Below are 25,308 nucleotides of genomic sequence, written 5' to 3' on the forward strand. Positions count from 1 at the left end.
GAGGAGGGAGTTATTAGCAATACAAAGCAAACTCCCATCCTACTCTACAACAGTGGTCCCCAATCTTAAAGACAATGATGAGGTAATGAAAGTATGGAAAAGCCTCAGAGGGCAATTGTCAAACTAGAAAGTCAGCACAAGCGGCCATGTCAGGAAGTGATTCCTAGCTCATGCCACAGCCAGATGGTGTGAGGTTCGCTGCTGCATAGATAATGGAATAAAAACCACAGTTTAGTTTTAGGTTTGAAACTACATTACAAGGACATTTCAAATGACAATTAAATCAAGTGGAAAAATATTAAAAATATGTGTGAAGTAAGTAAAACAAAATGGCCAGCATACAATAAAGTCAAATAAATATCCATTTAAAAGATGTTTTCCCAGGGCCTGGGTATACCTGAAACAAGGAAAGTAGGAAAGACCGACAAGAGTTTGAGGATGAAGAAAAGGAAACAGGAACAGAAGTGAGGCAGCAGGAAAGGAGGCAAAGGCAGAGAATACTGTCGAGAAGACAGGAGAAGGAAGGGTGCTACAAGAGAAGGAGGACGGGAAGGGAAGGGTAGAAGAGAGTTTTCACTTCTGTGTTCACTTCAATGGCTTCATAGGTTGTGACTAAATGAGTCTTTTACTCACTGATTATTGAATGTAAAATCAAGAAATTAAAAGTACTTCATTTAAATACAGAGAAAATTGGAAGCAATCATTCATTTAATTGTTCTTTCATTGTTTCATATGGATATGAAAGGAGTCCTTCTCATTTAGCTTCCTTTATTAAAAAAATTTAGTAAAACATGGGCTGGGGCTTTCAGAACCAAATCCTTTAGGGATGGGAACACACAGCAGGGATAAAAATTGAATTTCAAATCATTACAATCAGAGAATTTGCTTAGCGTAGCTCGTAACATGCAAGAATCCAAGTCAGTGCATGCGGGATGATCATACAACACCGGGCACTATTAGAAGATGTTAAGGATGGTGCCAGGGTGATGCTTCTGGGGAAATGCTGCTGGATATGTTTAGGTCTGGGTCACAGCCCAGATATCCTGTGAGTGAGAGCTGAGGAAGCCATGTTGTCAAGGCCAAATCTCAGCTACCCTTTGTAATGTAGTGAAGGAGCAGAAAAAAAGTAGATGGTTGAAGCCCAGCTCATCTGAATCATTTAAAAGGATCTAGGGGCACCTGGATGGCTCACTGTGGGTTAAAGCCCCTGCCTTCGGCTCAGGTCATGATCCCAGGGTCCTAGGATCGAGCCCTACATCGGGCTTTCTGCTGAGCGGGAAGCCTGCTTTCCCCTCTCTCTCTCTCTGTCTCCCTCTCTGCCTACTTGTGATCTCTGTCAAATAAGTAAACAAAATCTTAAAAAAAAAAAAAAAAGTATCGGGATGCCTGGGTGGCTCAGTTGGCTAAGCGACTGCCTTCAGCTCAGGTCATGAACCTGGAGTCCCGGGATCAAGTCCCAAGTTGGGCTTCCTGCTCAGCAGGGAGTCTGCTTCTCCCTCTGACCCTCCCACTTCCCATGCTCTCTCTCCCTCATTTTCTCTCTCTCAAATAAATAAATAAAATCTTTAAAAAAAAATTTTTTTTAAAGTATCTACATGTTTTTCCTCCCTCCTACATACTTACCCCTCTCCATTTCACACCCCCTCTTCTACAAATGTGAGTTAAAGGTTAGGGGGAAAAAAAATACGGTTTAAATTTCCAGAGAAATAAACCAAGGGAAAAAAAAAGGAAACATTAGATATACTCTAAACTGGATACTAGTCCTTAAAGAATTATTTATTTTCTTTAATGAAATTCATGTATGATTAAATCAAGCAGAATTTTCATCAAACTATTAATCTCAATATATATTGCCAGATACATCCTCTTTCATACACTGAATTCATTCCACTGAACAGACTAGATAGCACGAAGCTTTATAATCACACCTGGTGATCCACACCGTGTATCCGCCTGAACATGAAACAGAGAGACTCAAGTTCTATATCTTAACACAATCCTTGATCCTTTGTACCCAAATGCTGAGTCATTGTGACGGGATGGTTCTGTTATTTCTAGGATCCCAATCTGGGTTCACATCATCAGCCCAGGAGCAGCGGATTGGATCAAAGATACTGGGAGTGGATTTGGAGTCCTGGAGTTTGAGAATCATTATATTCAAACACCTCTTGAAGGCATTTTATGTCTGTCTGTTCTTAGATTTTATTTACTTATTTGATAAAGAGAAAGCTAGCATTCACATGTGCAGGGGCACACAGGGATGGGCAGAGGGGGTGGGAGAGGGACAAGTAGACTCTGCACTGGGTGCATAGAGCCCCAAGAGGGGATCTCAAGACTCTGAGATCAAGACCCGAGCCCAAACCAAGAGTCAGATTCTCAACTGACTGAGCCACCCAGGTGCCCCCCCAGGGCATTTCATGTTTAATATAATAGAAATACCTTTGCAAATAATGAATTAAGTCAAGTCTTTAGCATGAACGTGTGTTTTTTAAAGAAATGAATATGAGTCTGTTGGAAAAAAAGTGGTTAAAATAAATGTATAATTTCATATATTTATAAAAGAAAATCATTAGAACTCCTATATTAAAATATTTACCTCTTTGAGTTCACCTTCGGTATTAAGAAATTCTGTAACTCCACTAATGAGTTTGGAATTCATAAATAATGCCTCTCCATACCTAGAAAGATTTAAAAAAAAAAGTCTTGATGTTACATAAGCAATAATTTAAGAAATCCTACTCTTCAGACTTTTTTTTTTTTTTTTTTTTAAGAATCCATTTCAAGGGCTCCATTTGACCAATGTTATCTTGTTGCCATTAAGATCTCAGACCATTTCAAGGTCATTTCTCCAGGGAGCCAGGGAGGTGCAAAGAGCTGTGACTGCAGAAAAACATCAGATGTCACCTGATTTGGCTCAAAATGTTGCAGGGAGGTCTACGTTGTAGTACATTAAAAAAAAAAAAAAAAGGAATCCTCTAAAATTAGATTTAGGAATTATTGTTATATTTTCGATCTAAGGCATGAAGAAGAAATATTTTAAAACTTTCAACTTTAAAGCAACCTAGTTCACTATAAGGGGAAAAAAAAAAAGAAATCCCAACAAAAGAAAGAGGAGTATAAGACAAACTTGGGTGTTAACAGTATGTCACACAGATCCTTTGGTCTGGTCCGTCACAATTAACATTGGCATTCTCCTTTTTCATGCTTAGAAACTGAGCCAAATTTCTTTGAAATGCTCCCCAAATATTAGTATGTTTTCATGTAGGCATTAAATTAAAGTACTGAGTTGTTCACCTGGATTGCATAATCCTTGTGCCACAGACATAAATTCTTGACTCGTGACCCACAGTAAGGAGCAGTTTGTATTGGTGAGTTGATTTATCTCTGTTGTGCTAAGGATACCTATCACAGACTGCAATACCCTCAGAATTAAGATAAAAAAGATTCTGAGGTTTTGGAAGCAAAGGCTCAGCCCCCATTATAAGAGGTTTTCCAATGCTTCCCTTGCATTGTGGCATCTTTCTTTTAGGACTTGTAAATTAACAGTATCTCAAGCCTAATTGTTATGCATGACCAGGGGATATCTGTAGTTTTCCAAGTGTCTGGCTTGAGCAATTGGTGGATGGCCATAATATTTACTGAGGAAAGGAAGACAAGAGGATGATGATAGGTTTAGCTTTGCAGGTACATCTCAGTAGGGGGGTCCAAACAGGCAACTGTCTATCATAGAGTGAAGCTTAGACAAAATGTTTGAGTAAAAGATCTAGATTTAGGAGCAATTGAAACCATTGGAATAGATGGCAATTAAAAGCAGGGAGAATCTGCAGAAGACTCTCAAGTGATACAAAATAAGCATACCAGGAACCATACATTTTTTGGTTGGGACTGAACTATACATGCCCACTATGCTGAACCCTGATAGACAAAACCACTCCCTACACAGACTGTGTATTGGCAGATATTTGACACTTTTTAAAGTGAAATGCTCCTATATATTAATTTCACCTTGTATCTGACTATTCACTGTATTATGGTACATGAGAGCAAAGCAAGTTCTAATCTTCCAATCATTCCAATTTCTGAGCTGCAAATCAAGAAAGCTAATGTGTCTTCTAGGAATATCAGCACTTTCTGATGAAATATTTGTAGATAGAATTGTGTTTTAACAGGACACATCCATTCAAATGGAACCCTTTATACAAGGGCAACTGAGAAAGGTGTATATACCTTAAAAACATGAAGTTTACACACCAATTTTTAATAGACAGAACAAGAGGTCTGCTCACTTTTTGGGGACATTTAAGTTTGAGAACACATAGCATCTGCATGCTCTATAATAAATTTAACTTTAAAATGCCATAGAGATTATCAGAGTAATAAATCAACATTTATTATAATATATTTAAATACATAATGAAACATTTTCTTAAATTGAGGCTGAAAAAGTCTCACCATGAAACACGATGTCTCAGGAATGAATCCTATTGAAACTAGGATCATACAATGATTCAAATGTCCTTCTCTATATCTTTGTTTTATTTCAGGTGTTTTATGATATTTACATATAAAGAAAATTTAAAAACAATTCTTGCAGAGGTTAAATTTTCTTGTCATGTAATATAATAATCATATTTGATTTATAAATCATTTTTTTCTATAACACATTCAGAATTTTTTTCTATAACACATTCAGAATTCAGTTGTATGATATTTCTTCAACCTTAGACAACGTAATAGATTAGTTGTACTGCTAATCATTTTTACTCCCACATTACCATATATAATCACAGTCTTTAATCTTCATTACATGAATAATATTATAAAATCGTTAAAATAATTCTGAGTTTCACAGGAGTGGCAACACTCAACTTGGCTGACTATTTAAAAATGTAATTCTATTATCTGGACCTTAGGTTGAACACAGAAAGTTGGGTCTTTACTATGTCACCTTTAATTTACTCACTCAGGTTTGAATGATTGAACTCTTATTCTACCTGGTATTTAATATCTTCCATTTATCTCTGAAAAACTTCCAGGCAAGGTCTCGGCCATGCGGATTTCGAGCGACATGGATTATCACATCAATTGCATCTTGATCTAACACCACCTCAGAATTCAGTGATAGATTCAGAAGCCTTTAAGGATAGAATTTTAGAAAAGCTTTTAGCCCAATAACTTAAAAATTTTTATAAAATTACAAAAATTACATGCATTAATTTGTCATATTCTTTAGAACAGTCCTGTGTAAACTACCAATACAACTTATCAATAGAACAATTTTCTGTTTTTAAAAGAGGGAAGAGCAAATTCATAGCATTTTAATTAGCTCAATAATTAAATTTAAAAAAATCTTGCGGGTGAAGAATCACAAGTTTGTTCTGATGCTATCAACTCACTTAAAAAATCTTTATAGTGAGAAACAAAGGTATTTCTTTCAATTCAATTAGCGTTAGTCATGTCGACACGGCAGTTTTCTTTAGCTGTAGAAAATATATCCTAGTGTAACTAGCTTATATTCAAGGAAATAAAATCAAGTTCAGTGTACTTTGATTAACTGAGAGTACTCTCATTACACAAATAAATTTAGAAAATTAATTGACTCACCTATTTAATAAATTCCTGTCATCACTGCAAGTTAAGGCTTCCAATAATATTTTCTTCTCAGAAACCGCTGTAGTGGAGTGGAATTTCATCCATATGAATTCCCAGACATCCTCATCTAGTAGTGAAACTCCTGTACAGTAGACGATGTCTCTAACATTTAGTGGTATTCTAAAGAAGTAACCCATGATGGTTTTCTGTTAATTAAATGCTTCATAGCATTGAAACCAAAGACAGATGTTGCTTTACTACAGTCAGTTTTTAAAAAGATGATTTTGTTAATCAGATTTTACCTGAAAGAGAATAATACTATATAGTAACAAGATTTTAAAAATTGGCGATTGAACGATGCAAAATAATGTATTCTGAATGCAAGTTTTGTTTCTATTCTTGAAACTATATTTAAACCAAAGTCACAGGGTGCCTGGTGGCTCAGTGGGCTAAGTGTCTACCTTAGGCTCAGGTCATGGTCTCAGGTCCTAGGATCCAGCCTGGCCTCAGGCTCCCTGCTCAGAGGGGAGCCTGCTTCTCCCTCTCCCTCTGCCACTCCCCCTGCTGTGATCTCTCTCTCTCTGTGTCAAATAAATAAATAAAATCTTAAAAAGAGTCAGAATACAAAGCCTCAAAGAAACAATGCAAACAGGATGCTTATAGTTCTACCAACATTAATATACTTATCAAAGATTATGCTCTCATAATTGGTAGACCCAAGAATGGCAAGAAAGCACAGGTTGAAGAGACTAATTTGAATAAAACAAACATTTCTCCTAAAATCATGGACAGGTGTCCCTAAAATTATTTGTCTCAAATAGGCCTTCACATTGCAGAACTTAGAAGATTACTGATAGAGATAATAAACAGATAAAACATAAAGTAACAAATTTTGAGAAAAAAATGTCTTTTTCCTTACATTTACAAAAGTGGCTATAAAAATGACTAAATTTTGACTTGGACTCCAAAATAAATATTATGGTGGGAAAGTGTGAGGGATTTAATTACTCTTGACTATTTATAAGTTATAAATGCTCATGTTTACTCACCATAGCAATTTTCTACTAAATATTGTCCTCTCAAGTCTCAGTATATATCCCACATTTAAAACTGACTTCTCTGAAAGAACACTAAAATACTTACAAAAAGTCAAAAAAATACATTCTGCTTTGTGTCATATTCAGTGATCCACTATTTAAGTTTCTTACTTGTAATTTGAATGTGGCTGATAACAGGTGTTTTTTTTCTGGATAGCAAGATAAAACCCTCTCTTCTAAAGATTTAGGACCTTGACTGATGGTTAAAACACTGCTATGGTTGAAGGGGTATTTAGAAAACAGGAGGAAGTGTCTGAATGACCAGCAGGAGGATGCTTCATCTGGCTCTGTTAAGCAGCTACGGAGGACGTAGGACACTCAGAATATGAAGCATTGGGCTTCAGGATACCACATGCTGAGATTTGCTAGAAGAATCGTATAAAATTAATTGTTCCCAGAAATGCCTAAAACTATATTATTCTGTCTCTTCCTAGAAGTAAATGATCTGGAGTGTTAGGACTAAAGTTACTTTAACCTTGCTGACTAAAGCCTTTTGTCTTTGCAGTATTAGAAGGCAAGCGCTCTGCTTGTTTTGTTTTAAACAAAAGGAACACAGACATCAGCGCAGAGCTTCAGAAAACCAGCCCAGAGCTTCAGAAAACATTGCTGCCACATTTAATCATGGTAGATGCGATACAGGATTACAAATACACCTCCATCTTTACTAGCGATAATAAGAAAATTAAGAAACTTAGTCTTTCTCTAAATCAACAGCTAGAAAGGAGGATGAGTCTTTTCTTTCAAATAGTATAGGCTACAGAGCAAAACACTGTATAATTGTTATGACTTTGGCCAAGCAATCAACAAAAAAATTTGCAAGAAAAAACAATGTCTACTGAAATGTCTACTGAAATCATCAGCTCATCAATGTATATTTTCCCTTCTTTCTCAATGTACATTTTCTTAACGTTAGCTCTAATAGAGAGTCATTATGTTATTAATGTATTAAAGAGAATATAGGGATAGAGTCCATTGAATTAAGTTTGTTACTGCCTATGAAATGCATCTCCAATATCAATGATTTCCACTAGAAAAAGCATACGGAAATAAGGAAAATGAAAAAAAAAAAGAAAGAAAGAAAGAAAAGATAAAAGAAAAAAAGAAACCCACCAGATATTAAACTATATTCCTTAGAAATAACTTGACTGCCATATATCATAGTCACTAGCCATAGTCCATATTTCATATTCAGTAGATGCTGTTGGCTGATGCAGAACTGTGTAAGAGGCACATAGAAACGAATAAATGGACTGTCCCTCCAAAGCTCTGGGCACTGGCTGGAGGAGCACAGGAGGTAGAAAATAACACCTCTGGGCAATACCATGTTTCAAGTTACACATTTTATTTAGTCTATATAATAATAAATATCATGATATCTGCCTTATACATTACTTTTTGCAAGAGAGGGAACTCTGTTCTGAGAGAGGATATTTTGCTCTATCACCACTGTATAGTAAACAGATCCAAGATGATCTGACAAAACAGTCTTTCCCATTTTTATCAGCTTAGAGATGACTAATGACAATGAAAGCATGATACGTTGTTGTTGGTTTTGTTTTTTTTTTGTAAGATTTTACTTATTTATTTGACAGAGATCACAAGTAGGCAGAGAGTCAGGCAGAGCGGGATGGGGCGGGGGTGGGGGGGTGGGAAGCAGGCCCCCTGCTGAGCAGAGAGCCTGAGGCGGGGCTTGATCCCAGGACCCTGGGATCATGACCTGAGCCGAAGGCAGAGGTTTAACCCACTGAGCCACCCAGGCACCCCTGATACGTTGGTTTTTATTAGTAGCGGTTGTCAGAGTAATACGGACGCATCCAACCTATCATTTTCTCAGTGCTGAACTGGCCATAGGGTTGCCGCTAACCTTTTTCTTTTTTTAAAGTTAATTTTCTAATACACAGTTTAATCAGTCATCTTTGAGAAATATGTAATGTTGGCGAGACCAGATTTCCAACAGTAAGTATCCTCAGTGCTCCCCAGCACTGAAGTCATACTTGCTAAAATGCCGCCTCTGGGCCAGCATAAGGACAGAGGCTAGCGGTGTACTGAAGGAACTGCTCTATGGCAATCTGGCTATACACACAGCAAGAAGGAAAAAAATCTTAAAAGGGCACTCAGCAATAAAGTGCTGGATAAAATGACAGAGAGACCACCCTGAAGGAATCTAGCAGAAGTTATCCTGGGCAAAGGAGGCCTTTAAACTCAAAGCTGTCCAGAATAGGGGCTGACTCTGGATCTCAAGCTGCAGTGTCAAACCCAGAGAAAAACCCCATAATTTGGATTTGCTCTGCCAGAAGCTGCAGGTCAACTTTCAGGCCAGTCAGCAGCTGGCCCTCTGTGCATAGCAGATGAATCAAATTTGGTTACTAGGAAAATGAGACACACATATGTTTACATATTTAATCTCAATCCTGTGGATGTTCCATTGAAAAACAGCCCTCAGTCTTGTCTGCAAATCTCCAAACTCTCAGGAAAGAAATGACTCTATTAGCAGATGCGAGATGACTCGCATTAGCAGTATGCGCAGCTTCCGGTTTACAGATCTCCTTCCAAGAGCAAGAACAGAGCCAATTAACCGGAGAATACCGTCCTGATTTTTCTTTTTTTCTTTTTTTTTTTTAAAGATTTTATTTATTTATTTGACAGATAGAGATCACAAGTAGGGAGAGAGGCAGGCAGAGAGAGAGAGGAGGAAGCAGGCTCCCTGCCAAGCAGAGAGCTCGATGCGGGGCTCGATCCCAGGACCCTGGGATCATGACCTGAGCGAAAGGCAGAGGCTTTAACCCACTGAGCCACCCAGGCGCCCCCCGTCCTGATTTTTCAAGCATCTCTTCCCATGGCATCCACTCCTCAACTTCCTTACCCACCCACCAGCTAAGGAGTCAGTGGATAGTTCACATTATTGTACTCGTTGCCGAAAATAAAACAAGACTGGTGAGCACTGAATTTGCTAAGGGCCTTGGTTCCCGATGATTTCCATTGTTAATGAAGCCCCTTTTGTTGCTAAATTTGTAAAGATGTTCTAATAACATTTTAGCAAAATGATTGCTCTGGGGACAGTTTAAGATCTCTTTTTATAAACCGAAGTCATTAGGAACAAATGAAAAAGCTCATTTGTTGGGAAAGCATGGGCTGAAAACCCCACGGAACCCATAGTTATGAGCAGTACAAATGAGTTTTGTGAGATTCTTGATATCAGGATAACAGGAAGATGGGCCGCTTCTCATGGACATGGAAATTGTTTATAAGAATGTGAATATCCCACGGTCATTTCTTTTAAACTTCTGCCTCAGAAATAAATCTTTTAATGGAATTTTATTATCTGAGAAGGAAATGTGCGTATATTTCTCCATGTGTAGTATCCATATACAGGACCAGGATGCTAGTCTTTCCCAGCTGCCTTCATAGGAGATGACTGGCGGAGTGCTTAGCCAAAAGGAAGTGTCTATCTTCTCGAGGGTCTAACACTGCAGAAAATTAGTGTAACTTGTATTATAGCTTTTACTGTATTGTCATTTTAAATAGGACCATGACAAAGCTGATTTGTTTGGTGAAAGTTTTGAAAAAGCAAAAAAATTTTGAAAGCATAGCAATATCATCTTGAAATTATTTATTTTGTATTTTGGTGATATGTTGAACCTTTTTTATTTTACCAAAAGCAGATGCATGACAACAAAATACTTTGGGGTAGAGGTTAAAAATTTAGTAGGTGGAAAAATAGAGGAATTTTTTTTTACTAAGTTAAATAATGATGGTGGAATGGGACTAGTATCTTGAATCTCAGTAAACTGATATTTTAGTTTTTAAATGGAAATTTGTGAAGTAGGTTGATAAATTCATATAAATAATTAGACAAATTTCTGAAGATTTTGCTATAAAAGTTTTCTTTGTTACAGGTGTTTTTTAAGGTAAAATACCAGGACACATCTAAAATAACAATCAGGGACTGGTTTAAGATAGAAATAGCGACAGAGAATGAGATGTCATAGATTAATATTTAATGATATGATAAAATACATTATTTAATATGAGAAAATGTATTATTAAGGATGACTATAACATATACATAATACCACTATATTAAGTGAAAAAAAATGTTTATATTAGAAAGAAAGACTAAAAGAAAAAAAGCAAGAAAATATTAACATTTGCCTCTGAGTTGAGGGATTATAGTTAACTAGTCTTTCTTTTTGTAATGGATATATTTTGAATTTAATCACTAAATAAATTTGACAATTACTTTGGAAATAAGATAAGTAAAGTATAATTACATTTATAAAGACAAAATTCTATTACTATTAGAGTAAAATATATCCCAATATAGAAAAATGCTATTGAATAATATGTAGAAACAATTCTGATGATTCAGTTAAAATTTCTCCCAAAGGAAATTATACAGGCCAAAGGAAAAAAAAAATCATACTATTTTAAAATATAAATTTTGATGCTTAATCTTGATAGAATAGGGGTCTATTTTTAAGCAGGTTCTCAGTAGACCTAATTTGGCCAATAACTGCCTCTAGGACCAGGCAAGTCAAGGTCATTGCTTTGGGCTTCATTTTTCATCCTAATTGGACAGGGCTAACATACATGAGTTCTAAAGTCCCTTCCTGTTCTGTTAGTATAAGATTCTTTTCATTAGCGGTTGTATTAACATTGAAATGCAGATTTAATTATTTTCAAAGACAATGAAAAAAGTTTCTCAAATCACTAGCCTCTCTAAGAGCGCCTGTTTCTTTCAGTGGCACTACACATTAATTTAGTGTGTGGCCTACTATTTAATTAATTTTAATTAATTTGCAGTTAATTCATTCATTTGAAAGATCCTTTGCCTAGTCTAAAAGTTAAAAGACAGCCTTGGCTGAGGCTTCCTCATCAATACTCTAGGTCTTGTTTGACCTTATTAGTATTAGTACCCTTATTTCTTTCAGGGCAATCATTGACATTAAAATATCAGACTGAAAAATAACCTGCATTTACAAAGTTTGACTCTGGTCATAGTACCCCCTACGGCCATCTTTCATTCTATCTCCATTCCTTTGTCCCTTAGCTGCTCCCAAGAAAGCTATGTGGAATAAAAACTTAAAGCTGTTTTGAAAGAACATGTGACTTTTTGCTCCTGAGGATCAGTTTCCTCATCTGGAAAATGGGAGAAACCATTCTTTCAAGGTTTTTTCAATGATTAAGTGAAATCATGTTTATCAAGGGCATAGCGCAGTGCCCAGTACATATCTGGAACTCAGTATGGGCATTATCTAAATGCCTCGCATAGCCAAGTGCTGGGTACACAGAAAATTGTCTCAATTCATTGTAATGACATTCCTCCTCATTATTTTTATTATTACTATTATTAGTAGTATGAAGGAGCAAACAAAGTGTACAGGACTAAAAAGAAAGCAGAAATAAAGTTTTCAGACAACCTCACCACAAGTGAATGAGTAATTATAAAAATCATGACTGACAATACATTAAGGCATTATGATAAAACAGAGTTCTATAATCCTACCTAATTTCACTGGTATGCTTGTCAATCAAACCAAACTCATAAAAAACCTGGCACCCGGAAGCAGTATTGTTTTACAGTATCTCTACAAGGCCCCTAGCCAAGAATCTCCCATGCACGGTGCATCAGTGACCGGTGGAAAGAACACGAGGCCGCAGGGCTGTGGGCCAGGCACCTGTGGGGCAGCAGCTGGGGCTCCTCTGTTTCCAGAAGCTTCTCTCACTTGTGACCACACGGGGCGTGCTCATTCCCACTGAAACTTGAGCATAACAAAAGGAATACTAAAACCTTGGAATGAAGGGAAAGGCAGTTCGAAACTAGACTTTGTGGCCCTTTGGACCTCAAAAAATAGAGGTGGATAAACCAGGTGGATAACAGACCAACTATATTTAACATTGTAGTATTCTGAAATGATCAATACCTCTTTAGATTTGAATTCTGCATATTTGCAAAGAGGCATATGCCACTCTTTCCATATGAAAGGAAAAAGGATTGCTGAAGGGGGGCTCATCTTAATTGCTACTATCTGGAGCTTATCAAAAGACTATATTTTAAGAAAACAGCACTCCTTTTAAATGGCTTTTATAATTAAAATAATTGTACTTTAAAAGAGACTTTCACTTTCTTTAAGCTGAAATAATATACGGGACATTACATTTTAAATTTTTAAGTCCCATATATAAAATAGCTATTATTTCTACTGGGTAGGAAGGAAGAGAGATGGTTAAGTGTAAATATTTAGGCTATAAGACCACTCTATAAAATATAATTGCTAAAGCACAAAAATGTAAGAACCCAGGTGGCCCAGACAACATTACCAAAAGAGGATAAAAAGAAGGAGACATCAAAGAAAATGTAGAAAAAAGAACACAAGTGAGAGATGTACAGAGAGGCCCAAACATTCAGCATGATGATGACAAAGACAGGCAATGACAAAGAGCTACGAAAAGGTAAAAAAAAAAAAAAAAAAAAGCAAATAATTAGAGAACAGAGAATTCGTGACTTGACTTGTTTAAAATGTTTCTTTGTCCTGGACTGTAACCACTCCACTGAAAAGCCTAGAACACTGTTCTTTAACATTTCACAACTCAGAACCCTTATGACATCCAGACTCCATTATACCCGTGAGAGCTCAAAAAAATCAAACTGCTTTATAACAAAAGTAGAAAAATTAAGATATCTCTGATGACTCACTCTGAAACAGTGGGCAGCAGCCTGCTAGTATAAATAGTTCTAAGAGCATAGCATCATTTAAAACTTAAGAGGTATACAGTTGTAGTAGACGTTGTGAAATGCATGATAAATTGCCCTATTTATAGATGCCTGTGTTAGAGATAAGATTGTTTCCTGATTACCAGGTGCTTATCCTTGGCTTCTCAAGGAACCCGCTCTGTCTTGATCTGTGATATTTACATTTCTTTCATTGGGCTCTGGCCATAGAACTGTAAACTAATGGCTTGCTGGGGTAAGAAGTCTAAATTTACATATATACATATGATGGTGATGTCCGAATCACAATGATTAGGAATCAGTACGTGAAGACACAAGATTAGATTTATCATCTGCCAATGCAGAATATGCCTAATTATGACTGACTATGAAGACACAAGATAATGATGGGAATGACACATGGGTAATATCTGCAATCCAATCCATAAGCTCTGTTCTCATTCAAATCATGACCCAGGCCTGAGTGTTTATAAAAACCCTACCTGATGACATTGGGCTCCACCTTGACAAATAACTCAGGCATAATTTATAGCAACACTCATTGTCTTCTGTATTCTTCATAGAAAGGTTGAAAATTACATAGATTTATTGTATCCATCAAAATACTACTTCTATAAATGGGAGGGCCTGTGCAAATGCGGTTTACTTTCATTTCTAATGCACTGTCAAGGTCACTAAGGTTAACAAGGCTGTTTCTCTAGCCTGGGAAGAATCAACTACAGCAATTCAGTTAATTTTTTAGGCATAACCACTAAGCTGTGATGTGGAAGCAGTAAGTAATGTATTTTTCTCACTAGCAAGGTACCCAACTAAAAATAGATTTTACTTTGGCCAAAGAAAATTCTACTATTTGTGTGTGTGTGTGTGTGTGTGTGTGTGTGTGTGTGTGTGTGTACACACACCCTAACCAACATGTAATTGTCAGGTTTTCAGAGATTTAACTGGCAGATTCACTACACACAAAAAAACAGTACTTTCTAAAAATAGAAAAATATTCTTATTTATATCAAATCCTATACGTTCTATGGTTTCACTTTGACCCTCCTGTGAAAAAGCGACATCCACGGGAAACTTCATATACGTATATGTGTGTGTTTAAGGAATAAGGATAGATATAATTAAATCTGATAATTAAAAATAGTTAATGACAATTTATTCCTGTTATATAAGGTAACAGAAAATTATTGGGGGGGGAAAAACCCTGACAATCTGGGTTCTGGAGGAAAGGGCAATCACAAGTACAAATGACAGTTATAAAATAAGGCAAAAGGCATATTTTGCATTGGCAGATGATAAATCTAAGAAAAACACCAGTTTTATGATTTTTCTGAAATAAATATATATATGCACATATACATGTAACTGGCAGGTACTGGCTATAGCACTGACATGTACGAAGAGAACAAAGTAGAGTGTATATTGGACGCCTGCATTCTATACTGCAGAATACAACAAGCAACGTTTATTTTATGTATATATATGAAAATAAAATAGAAGTCACGAGAATTTTTTTCTATTTGATTTTTTAACTATAAAAAGAATCCCAAATCATGAAAAAGAAAAAAGAAGAGGCTCTTTCAAAATATTTAGAAGGGATCCTAAAACATGGGCATAGGTTCTTTGCTGTGAATTTTAGGAGCTATCTCTACATAATTATTCTATTTTCATAGCAATGAGCACTCACATATTTTTTTTTACACATTTACAAAAATAATTTCATGAGCACTGATGATGGTAGTTTTGTTGAATTTTTGTGAGAAAAAAGAACTGGCTTCTCAGTAGCTCATTCTTGATGAAAATCTTAAGAGCAGGAAGAAGTGAGTAAAAGTTAAAAGTTGAACATGCTATCTGTAGTGACCCTTGATATTCTATCAAAGAAAGAAAAAGCAAAACATTGACTATAAACCAAATTTTGAATAGGAGGTACTAAGCTGCAATAACAAATTACCACAAACTTGATGGCTTAAAACAACAGAAATTTATTCCTTCCCAGTTCCCGTGGCCAGAAGTCTACAGTCAAGGTGTCAGCAGGATTGCTTGCTTCCGGAAGCTCCGGAGAATCTGCTCTATGCCTCTCTTCTAGTTCCTGTGCCTCCATCAATCCTTGGCATGCGTTGGTTTGCAAACCCATTACTTCAGTTTCTACCTCTGTCGTCACATGAGCTTCCCTCTGTGGCTCTCTGCGTCTTCTCTTCTGTCTGTTGTGAGTACCATCATCATGGGATGTAGGGCTTACCCTAAATCCACATGAGTTCATTGCAAAGACCCTATTTCCAAAGAAGGTCATATTAACAGATTGCATTGAGGATTTAGACATATCTTTTAGAGGCCACTATTCAACCCACTACAGTGCGTGCATGTGTTTTTGTTTTTCCTGTGATTACAAGTCATCAGTGTTCTTTCTCATTTGTAGATATTTTAAGATATATAGGTAGATATATATATATATATCGCAAAATTTATGATAGGTATATATATCTACAAAACAATATTTGATACTTGCAGAGCATTCTCCATCAATGTTATCACAATGTTAAGTAAACATTATCACACTATCATTAGAAAGACAAACCTGAATTATTTTCATGTTCATTTTGAGCTAGAATGAATTAAGTGTATAGAATCAGTCCTAAGTCTTACTCTTGGAGGGAAAAATAAACAAAAAGGCTATGTTGCTAATGTTGCTGAAGGAATCTTCTCGGTGCTTATATTATTTTTGGAAAATGTGGGGGAAATTTCTTCTTTATAGTGGTTGGTAACAGTTCCCGTAAACCTGAATCTGAATCCATTACTGTAATCCACTATCTGTGAGTAAGTAAGAATGTTTTGGAAGCTGCAAATATTTTTATTGGTGTTCCTGCTCTGGCTTAGTAAATAATAGTGATCACTACTGTGAGTTAATCAACATTGCTCCCTGTGTTGCCCATGGAAATCCATATTCACTTAGCACTTATACTGTGACAAACAGTCAACCGGTTAAAATAGAGCTATTCTATAACTAATCAATAAGCATATCTTTTGATAGATGACACAAAAGTGTCATGCCTGAAGTTGGTATAATATCATGCAAACAATACTAACATGATAGGAAAATTACTATTGGCAGAAATGGGGGAAAAACCAATTACACTGAAAAGAAAAACATTTAAATTAAATCAAGTCACCTTCAAAAGCATGCTTCTGTAAAAATTAAAATACCTTAAAAAAATACTATTGACTATTTGCTTCTATGCATGGTTGTAATAGAATTTTTTTTTAAAGTAAAATGTCAGGAAAAAGCGAAAAGTGTCACGAAAAAGAAAACAAGTGTAGGATTATTTCTGCATTTTAAATTAGAATATAAAATCGTTAGTGTATTTAGATTAGAAGCTAAATATGACTATATGAAAATGAATAGAAATATGCACTTACTGAAGTTATATTAGCTCTTGAGGCAATCAAAGTCTCTGCTATACCAAGAAGTAAATTAAAAAAATACATCCAGATTAGTTAGTGCCTCAAGTAGGTCATTTAGTCAAATATTTATCCCATGACGGACTGAACTAAGCCAGCATGTATCGAATTCTCCTAATGGCAAGAAAAAGTGGACCTCTCAGTGTGATTCCAAAGGAGCTTTGGAAAAGAGAGCTACTACAACCCTCTTCCATATACAGGTGTAGCCGTTACTTGAGTAACCTTAACAGATGACCTCTCCTTCCACAAATGGCAAATCACACAGCATCACTGGTTATGAAGGAGATTTCTACTTTGACAAAGGAATTCACAATAGGATAAATTCAGATAGCAAGCACACTTACTACACTTCATATATTATCTTTCTTCTACATAGATTTTCCAAAACATTTTTGTTTGATAGCACACTCTTAGAAGAGCGGTTCCCTAAAGCTTTGATGAAGGTGCATAATCAATTAACTGGGATTTGTGCTCTTCTCAGCAAATAAAAACAAAACAAACAAGATGAGCTGAAAAAAAAAATTGCAAGACTTCCAAAGGATGTCCTTGGGTTAGTATAGATTCTGCCCCAATAGTTATGCCTTTGGAAAGTACCAAGACTTTAATCTTGAGAAATGATGTTCAGAAAGAAGGCTATTCTTGCATACTGTTCTTTTGGGGGGGGGGGGGGGCGCGAGAGAGACATCTCCTTTCTTGCTCTGCCTGATGAATGTGTATTTTTCCTGTAGGCCTCAGGTCAGTTGTCACTCTGTGGGTGTGTCAATCTCATTGTCAGGTCAAACTGTCCTTTTCTTAGAAATCTCCCTTCTGGCTTCTTAATACAGTTAAAATCTTAAAGTGTTTGTATGACTTCTGATTAGCCTCCATCTACCCGACCAGACTGTAAGCTCCAGGAAGGCAGAAACTGTCCTTTTGTTCATCATTGCATATCTGGTGTCTTTTAGTATGATGCCTGAAATGCGACAGAGGCTCAAGATGTATTTAGTACATGAATCAAGTAGTGTAGGAGTCTCAGTTGATTTTGGTTAGATTAAGGAGATATATTACTATGGAAGAAATGTGCAATACTATTTTATTTTAGAAATAAAGCTGAAAGCTAAACACCAAGTAGACTCATAACCAGATACCCCATTATCCAAGGGTGGACAGAGGAACATGGCCCTGGAACACTGCATGGGTCACAATGAGGGAAGGGTGTAGCCTATTAAATATGTTTTAGCTTTGAAGAACTACAGAGGGATAAATTGATAAGATGTTAATGACAGTGATGCTTTTGATAGCAATTGTGAATTATTCCAGAGGTTCCCATACCACTTTCTACTTTAAATATTTTCATGAGCAACTTTTAAATGCCTGTGCTAGGGTTACACAGACAACCATTCATAACCAGGCGACTGGCCGAAACTACTGAAATTCCTATGGCAGAAAGATAATGGGAGGGAGGTGACAACCCCTTAAGGTTTATTTTCCAAGTATATGATAAAAGTAAGAAATATGGGGGTGCCTGGGTGGCTCAGGGGGTTACAAGCCTCTGCCTTCAGCTCAAGTCATGATCCCAGAGTCCTGGGTTCGAGCCCCACATAGGGCTCTCTGCTCCACAGGGAGCCTGCTTTCTCCTCTCTCTCTGCCTGCTTGTGATCTCTGTCAAATAAATAAATAAATAAAAATAAAAATAAATTTTAAAAAAGTAAGAAATATGTGTGCTCCAATTTGCATTAGGGAAAACTAGTTGAAAGTACTTTAAAAAAAAAAAATTAGCCTTCCAAACATTCCAATAGGTAATTCACTATATTTTCCCCCTCACCTCAGTGGGTCTGTTATGAAGAATGTTCAGGGTAGAGATTGCATGAAGTTCTCTATTAACAGGGCCCTAAATGTGAACAGTGAAAAATAAGGCAAAAAATGACAGTACATGATGCTGTGTTATCTCACATGCAAGTAAAAATGTGAATGACTCAGAGTAGAGGTCAGCGAGTTTTAAGTTTCTCAACACAGTCTATTGAGAACTGGACTACCTTTTACAGCATCCTTCCTAAACTCTTAGAAATTAAAAATGAAATAAGTTCTGATATTCTGATGAAAAAAGAACAGTTTATAGCCCAGGTGTTAGGAGTTAAAGAGATAAATGACTTGTAAAAGCAGGTTTGGTTTAATGTAGAAAAATAATGCTTTGAGTTAATTTTTTAAAGATGTATGAGAAAATCATGAAAACTATTCTGAAACTAAGATATAAACTGCCTATTTTGTAAGGTAAGATAGAGTGAAATAGTGGGATTTTTTAAGGAGAAATAAGTTTTAAGAATTGTACAGGTTTCTGGGGACATGTTTATAAGAAGAAAGTCCAGACATATTTTTAGACTATCCACTGTTTTTAGATATTTATAGCTATAGATAGATCTCTACCTTCAAATAGATAAAATTCTTTGTACTCCAGGGAAAAGGCTTAATAATAAATTTAAAAATATGAGCATTGGTAGAGGGAATAAAACAAGTTTCAGAAGACACTGTAAATGTTAAGCTTCAAGGGCCACAACTCATGTCTGGATGATACCCAACAATTCAACATTGTGATTTCTCAATTCTTTGCTTTTGCTCTCCTTGTTACACTCTCTCTCTAAACCATATAATCCATCAGTTATTCTTTCCATTTCCACCCACCCCCTAGTGTCATGGCTTTCCTTACCCCCAGACATAGACATTTCTATCTCTGGGAGTAAGGAAAGACTCCTTAAAGAATATCTAAAGGGTACTTTGACAACAACCAAATTCCACACTCTAAGCTTTCCTATGTATACTTCTCTCTTCATAAAAACCTTTCTCTCATTTTCCCTCACTTTCCAGGAGAAAGGTGTATTTCTCATTCACTCATCTCGTATCTTCTGAGAGTACACTGTACTGCAATATCAAATAAAAATTCTAAATATTGGTGTTGATATCTAGAAAATGAGTTTTCAATTTTTTAAATTCTTTGCTTCCATCAGAATTGAAGAAGGGCCTAATCAAGTTGTCAGGTGATAATTTAAAAATTGTGGTGATAGATTACTATGTAATTTTTGGCACACTTGGAAAGACAAAAGAACTATGTCACACTGCTATAACAAAATACTTCCATTCCTGTCTACTTATTTTTATGTATAAAGTTTCTCAGTTCTTTAACATAAAAATCAAATAGAATTGATGGTGAAGCTCTTCTCATTCTAGCTATAAGTAATATTTGTCTGTGAATGTATAAACTGGTTGGGGAAAAAAAGCTAATCTCAATTTTAAACATTTATATTTAACAATTTTTATGTACAGAAATTACTTACCAGAGTTTGTATTTATTTTAAGAGTTGTATTTGTGTAATTTATGTATTATATTAATCAACTATATACAAGTAACCATTGTAATGAAAACTTAATTTTGAAAAGAATTAACATAAGATTTTATGATATGAAGAAATGACGTGTGTATGTGTCTGTATGTATCTATTTCCTATTGCAGAAAAGTATGATAGGGTGATCCAAAAAGGATTCTCTAGCAAAAATATATTAGAATACAATTTGGGGGGGCACCTGGGTGGCTCAGTGGGTTAAGCTGCTGCCTTCGGCTCAGGTCATGATCTCAGGGTCCTGGGATCGAGTCCCGCATCGGGCTCTCTGCTCAGCAGCGAGCCTGCTTCCCTTCCTCTCTCTCTCTCTGCCTGCCTCTCTGTCTGCTTGTGATCTCTCTGTCAAGTAAATAAATAAAATCTTAAAAAAAAAAAAGAATACAATTTGGGGGAGGAGAAAAGAATAATATAAAATTGGAGAGTTAAGGAAGAACATAATTCATATTTTTAAATGGCCAATGGTGCATATAAGTAGCTAGGGTGTTTCAATTCCACTGGATACATTTAGGGGTTTGAAAGAATTTTGTTTAAAAAATGTTTAAAAATAATTTTAAAAAATTATAATATGCGGAAAGGTAAAACCTTGCAATTATTTACATGTATGATGAAGAGTTTTAGACAGAGACTAGAAAATGTTATCTTTGGCCATTCATATGTATAAATGTTTGAGCTCTACTGAATTATTCTAGTGGACTGTCATTAATCCCTTCCTTTTTTACCATTTATATGCAAGCGATCATTAACTCCTCTCACTCTTCCTTCTTCAGTCATGCTCAAATATGTCCTCTTCATTTTCACCACTAACTCTCAGGGCTGGAAGTTTTCCCCTGGTCTCTCTGATCTAGTTCAGTTCCCATGACATTCTCCCAGAACACCCCAGACTTCTTGGTTGCACTTCTCTGAGTTTCATTTTTCGGTGTGTGTTTATCTGTTTCCCTCCTACACTCTCTCCCTGCTTCCACCATAAATCTTTAAGGTATGTCAGGGCATGAACCACACATATTCTCAATGCCAAGTAAGCAGCAGGGGCGGGCACTAGTTGAATGAAAGAACTTTGCCTTCCAAGTGTCCAGCACAGTGCTGACATGTCTTAGCTGCTCGATACACAGTTACTGAACAGGTGAATAAATGAAAACACACCCTTTACACTATAATAACCAACCAACTGAAGCATAATATTGAAAGAGAACCAAAAGTGGACAAATCACGAGGAAATTGTATGATTTATGTTCATGGACAGGGAGTACGAAATTTTGGACTGTTACATCTAATGTAGGAGATTTGGGGGTAATGCCCTTGCTTTAGAAACCAGGTGTGGGGGGACTTGGATTCATCTAAAGCCACAGCTGTCTAATGACAACCTAGCTGTCTAATGACATCACCATTATAATTAGGAGCAAACCTAATTCCTCACCCCAACCCAGGGAGTTATGGGCAACCCTGTCCTTTCCTTTACTCCCTAAAGACTCCCTGCTGGCTTCACTTGTCTGAGAAATGCATACGCTGGCAACTGAGCATGAAAACGGCTGGTTTGGCTGGTATAACTTCAGCCTGTGAAAATTTATAGTAGGACAGCTCATAGTAAGAAGAATACAAAAAGCAGTGTACAGAACAAGGGGAACAGGACCATAATAACTTGGGAACATGGATAATAAGTTACGATCCATGTTTTTAGGGGAAGAATACATGAGGTTTCTGAGCCAGATATACAGAGTATAGCAAAAAGAGCCTTTTGTCTGTCCTCCTTTGTGTTCTCACAGAAGGAAAGTGAACATTGATGGGCAGAGAGAGACACAAAGGAAGGGAGCTGAACCGAAGCTCTTTACCTGTGAGATACAATGAGCTATGGCTGATGGAGGGACATGACCAGCAGGTGAAGAGGAGGGAGGAAAAAGAAACATCCGCCTGGAGGCCAAGCCAGGCAGTATTTCTTAAAGCAGGAGGAAAAGGGCAAACATCCCATGCTCCTGTTTGACAATCTCTATGGTAATAGTTTGTTTATAGTCTATGTTACAGATCACGTGCTTATAACCCCTAAACTTACAGAGAAGATCTGATAAAGAAGGCATTGTATACATGTTCTGTACTGCTCTATTCTCTACTTATTCCTACTCCCCCACTCCAAACTCACAGCACCCACCTGTATGGTCAAAACAAGTAGAAGCCAGCTCCAAAGATGATTCAAGTTTATGATTTCCTATAAAAGCCAAATAATAAATAGGCATTTTTGTCTAATTCTTATGACTTGTTTGGTTAGTCTTATGACTGCCATTTTTCAGATGATGAAACCAAGTGGTTTTCCTCAAGTCAGTGAGTGGCCCAGCTGCATTTTGATCACTGGTGTCTTTGATGACAGTAGCCTTTCCTTACACCAGTGGTTCCCAAAGAGTGGTCCCCAGACCAGCAGCATCAGCATCACACTGGAACTTGTCTTGAATACAAATTCTTGGGCCCCATTCAACCTACTGAAACAGAACTCTGGGGGTGGGGTACAGCAACCTGTTTCACAGACCCTCCCAGTGATTCTTACATGTGACCAGATGCAAGAACCACGGGCTTATGTCGTGAGCACAACCTGCATTCAACTATGGCTTATACTCATGGCAGAGAGTATTTAAGTTCTGGTGGGTGTCTTTTTTTTCCTTCCTTCTTTTTTAAATTATTTCTGAACAAACATATATTATCAATATATGGTAATTTGATATTCCTCCGCAGCATCACATGCGGTCGGGTTAGAAGGGCAGGCAGCCTGGGAAAGCAAGCCCAGATCCACTGCCTGCTGTCACATAATCTTGGCAAGTTGTATAACCTTTGAGAGTTTTGGATTTGTCTTCTATAAAAATGAAATAAAAACGATGAGATCATGCACAAAAAGCAGTTGGTCCAATGCGTGAAACCTACCAACCACTCAATAAATAAATATATCTTTCATTATGAGCATCATTAAAGACAATAATACCAGTAACGTTATAATGAACTGCATGAGTAGGGAAGTTTATGTGTTACGTATGTCACCAAGTTCCAGAGATGCTCCTCTACTTATAATTTTTAGTATGGAAGGACCTTAATTTTTCCATTTTCAAAATGATTTCCAATTGATTTCAATTCAATATACATTTTTGATCTCTCATAATGTAGAAGGTATCCCACTGTTTCAGGACATTTTTTAAGTAGAGTGATGATACCAGTTATCAATTAATCTACTAGGGAATGGGTAGCAGTATCTACAGAATACTTTTTAAAAATTAAATACTTTAAATCTTTGTTCCATATTAGCTTAAAGCTTTAAATTGTATCTTTTGACATTATTTGACAAATAATATATTATCACAAAATTAAGAGGCTGTGTTACTATTGACACACATTTAATTTCAGAATAAATTGCTTATTAAAAAAAAACCATTATACCATATTGTGATCTCTGTATAGTTAATTGTACAATCTCAATAGTGTTTTAATACGAAATCTTCAAATAATAATTCACGTACAGTAATAATATAATCCCTATATTTTACTCAGTGAAGCTTATGCCTATTACTTCTTGTTTATTTGTGCTAATCAGTGAAAGAAACCAATTTCTGTCCTTTTTATTACATTTTTTATACTTACAAAAGGCTATCATCTTCTCTATGTCTTTTTTTTTAGAGTGAAATTTTCAGGTCTCATAACCTCCTCTTGCAGCTCGTGTTTTCAAGATCTTTTTTATCATTTGTATTGTTCTCTACTGAATGGTTGGCAATTTGTCTCTTTTCTGAGATGTGGTGTTCTGCTGAACTCGGTCCCCAAATCACAGCCTAGCAAGACCTGAATGTAGCTCATCCCTTTTGATGCATGACATCACCATTACAATTCAACACACTGCAGCATTTGAATATATTAACATGTGGACTCATTCAATTTATCATTCGCTGGAATTCTTGAGTTTTTCTCTTTCTGCTGCTACTGTCTCTAGCTTTGCAATGCACTTTTTGGTTCCATTACCTTTCCCTATACCAACTTTCACATCCACTCGATCCTCCTGAATCCCACCTCGCCCTTGGACCTATCTCCCCAGCATATCAAGATCGGGCTGTAAAATAGCACAGAGGCACCTGGGTGGCTCAGTCATCAAGCGTCCTGGGATAGAGCCCCATCAGGCTCCCTGTTCAGCAGGAAGCCCGCTTCTCCCTCTCCCACTCCCCTGCTTGTGTTCATTCTCTCTCTCTCTGTCAATTAAATATATAAATAAAATCCTAAAAAAAAAAAAAAAAGCACAGCACCCCAGATTTGCAATCCCTGCAAACTTCCATGACTCACTGTCCTTTGAATTTATTAGCATACATACGCAGCATCTCCCAAACCATTTTGTAAGTATCCTATTGCATTACCTTGGGAGGCTTTTCTTAGAGATGATTTTAAAGGGTCCTGTGAAACAAAAAACAAGCAAACAAATGCAACTGACTGGTGTGCTGCTTCAGGCACATTTAAAAAGAAACCCTCCCCTCCCCTTTATTGACTTAAGAAAGTTAATCTCAGCAACAACTACAGGATCACACAATTGTATTATTATTAAGCTGTCACTGAAAAAAATACAGGTTAAATCTCTGGTCCTCGCATACAGGTAGTTCAGAAAGTACCCTGTATCCTCACTGTGGGAGGTCCCTTGTGTATGCAGGGAACACGTCCTATGGCTGGTCCGGCAAATCTTAGAAACACAGCGTTAGTTCCACTTAGCGTGTTTACTTAGCCAGTTACAGAATAAAGCAAAGGAGGAGAACATACAAATGATGGAGGAAAGAATGAAAGAACCTTCAAGTATTAGACTCAAGTTTAGTTATTTTGCCATAAATAAGTGGTAGAGTTACCAAAACCGAAATGCACTGATACCTCATGCATAAACTTTCATGTATAAGGGAATTTTGGAAGTGATGGATTGTTCAAATTCACAGACCAAAATTTACTATACTCATTCAACTAAATATCAGTCTGTGTACCTTCCCTCTGCCTGGAAACCCCATCCATGCCTCCTGCACTCCCCATCCCTGACTTAAGTACTCATGTACCTGCCCTGGTTTCAGCCTGC

At 36.6% G+C, this 25,308-nt stretch overlaps 1 protein-coding gene across 1 annotated transcript in view; it reads right to left on the reverse strand.

Annotated features, from left to right (window-relative positions):
* TRHDE (thyrotropin releasing hormone degrading enzyme) overlaps positions 1–25,308 on the reverse strand; it is a 374,398-nt gene that overhangs the window by 4,294 nt on the left and 344,796 nt on the right. The window contains exons 16-18 of the mRNA XM_046013805.1: positions 5,605–5,772; positions 4,995–5,135; positions 2,597–2,678 (exon numbers count right to left, since the gene is read on the reverse strand). Of these exons, the coding sequence (XP_045869761.1) occupies positions 2,597–2,678; positions 4,995–5,135; positions 5,605–5,772 (391 nt within the window). The remainder of the gene's footprint in view (positions 1–2,596; positions 2,679–4,994; positions 5,136–5,604; positions 5,773–25,308) is intronic.

Source organism: Meles meles, chromosome 7 (assembly GCF_922984935.1).
Source record: "Meles meles chromosome 7, mMelMel3.1 paternal haplotype, whole genome shotgun sequence".
Taxonomy (NCBI): Eukaryota; Metazoa; Chordata; class Mammalia; order Carnivora; family Mustelidae; genus Meles; species Meles meles.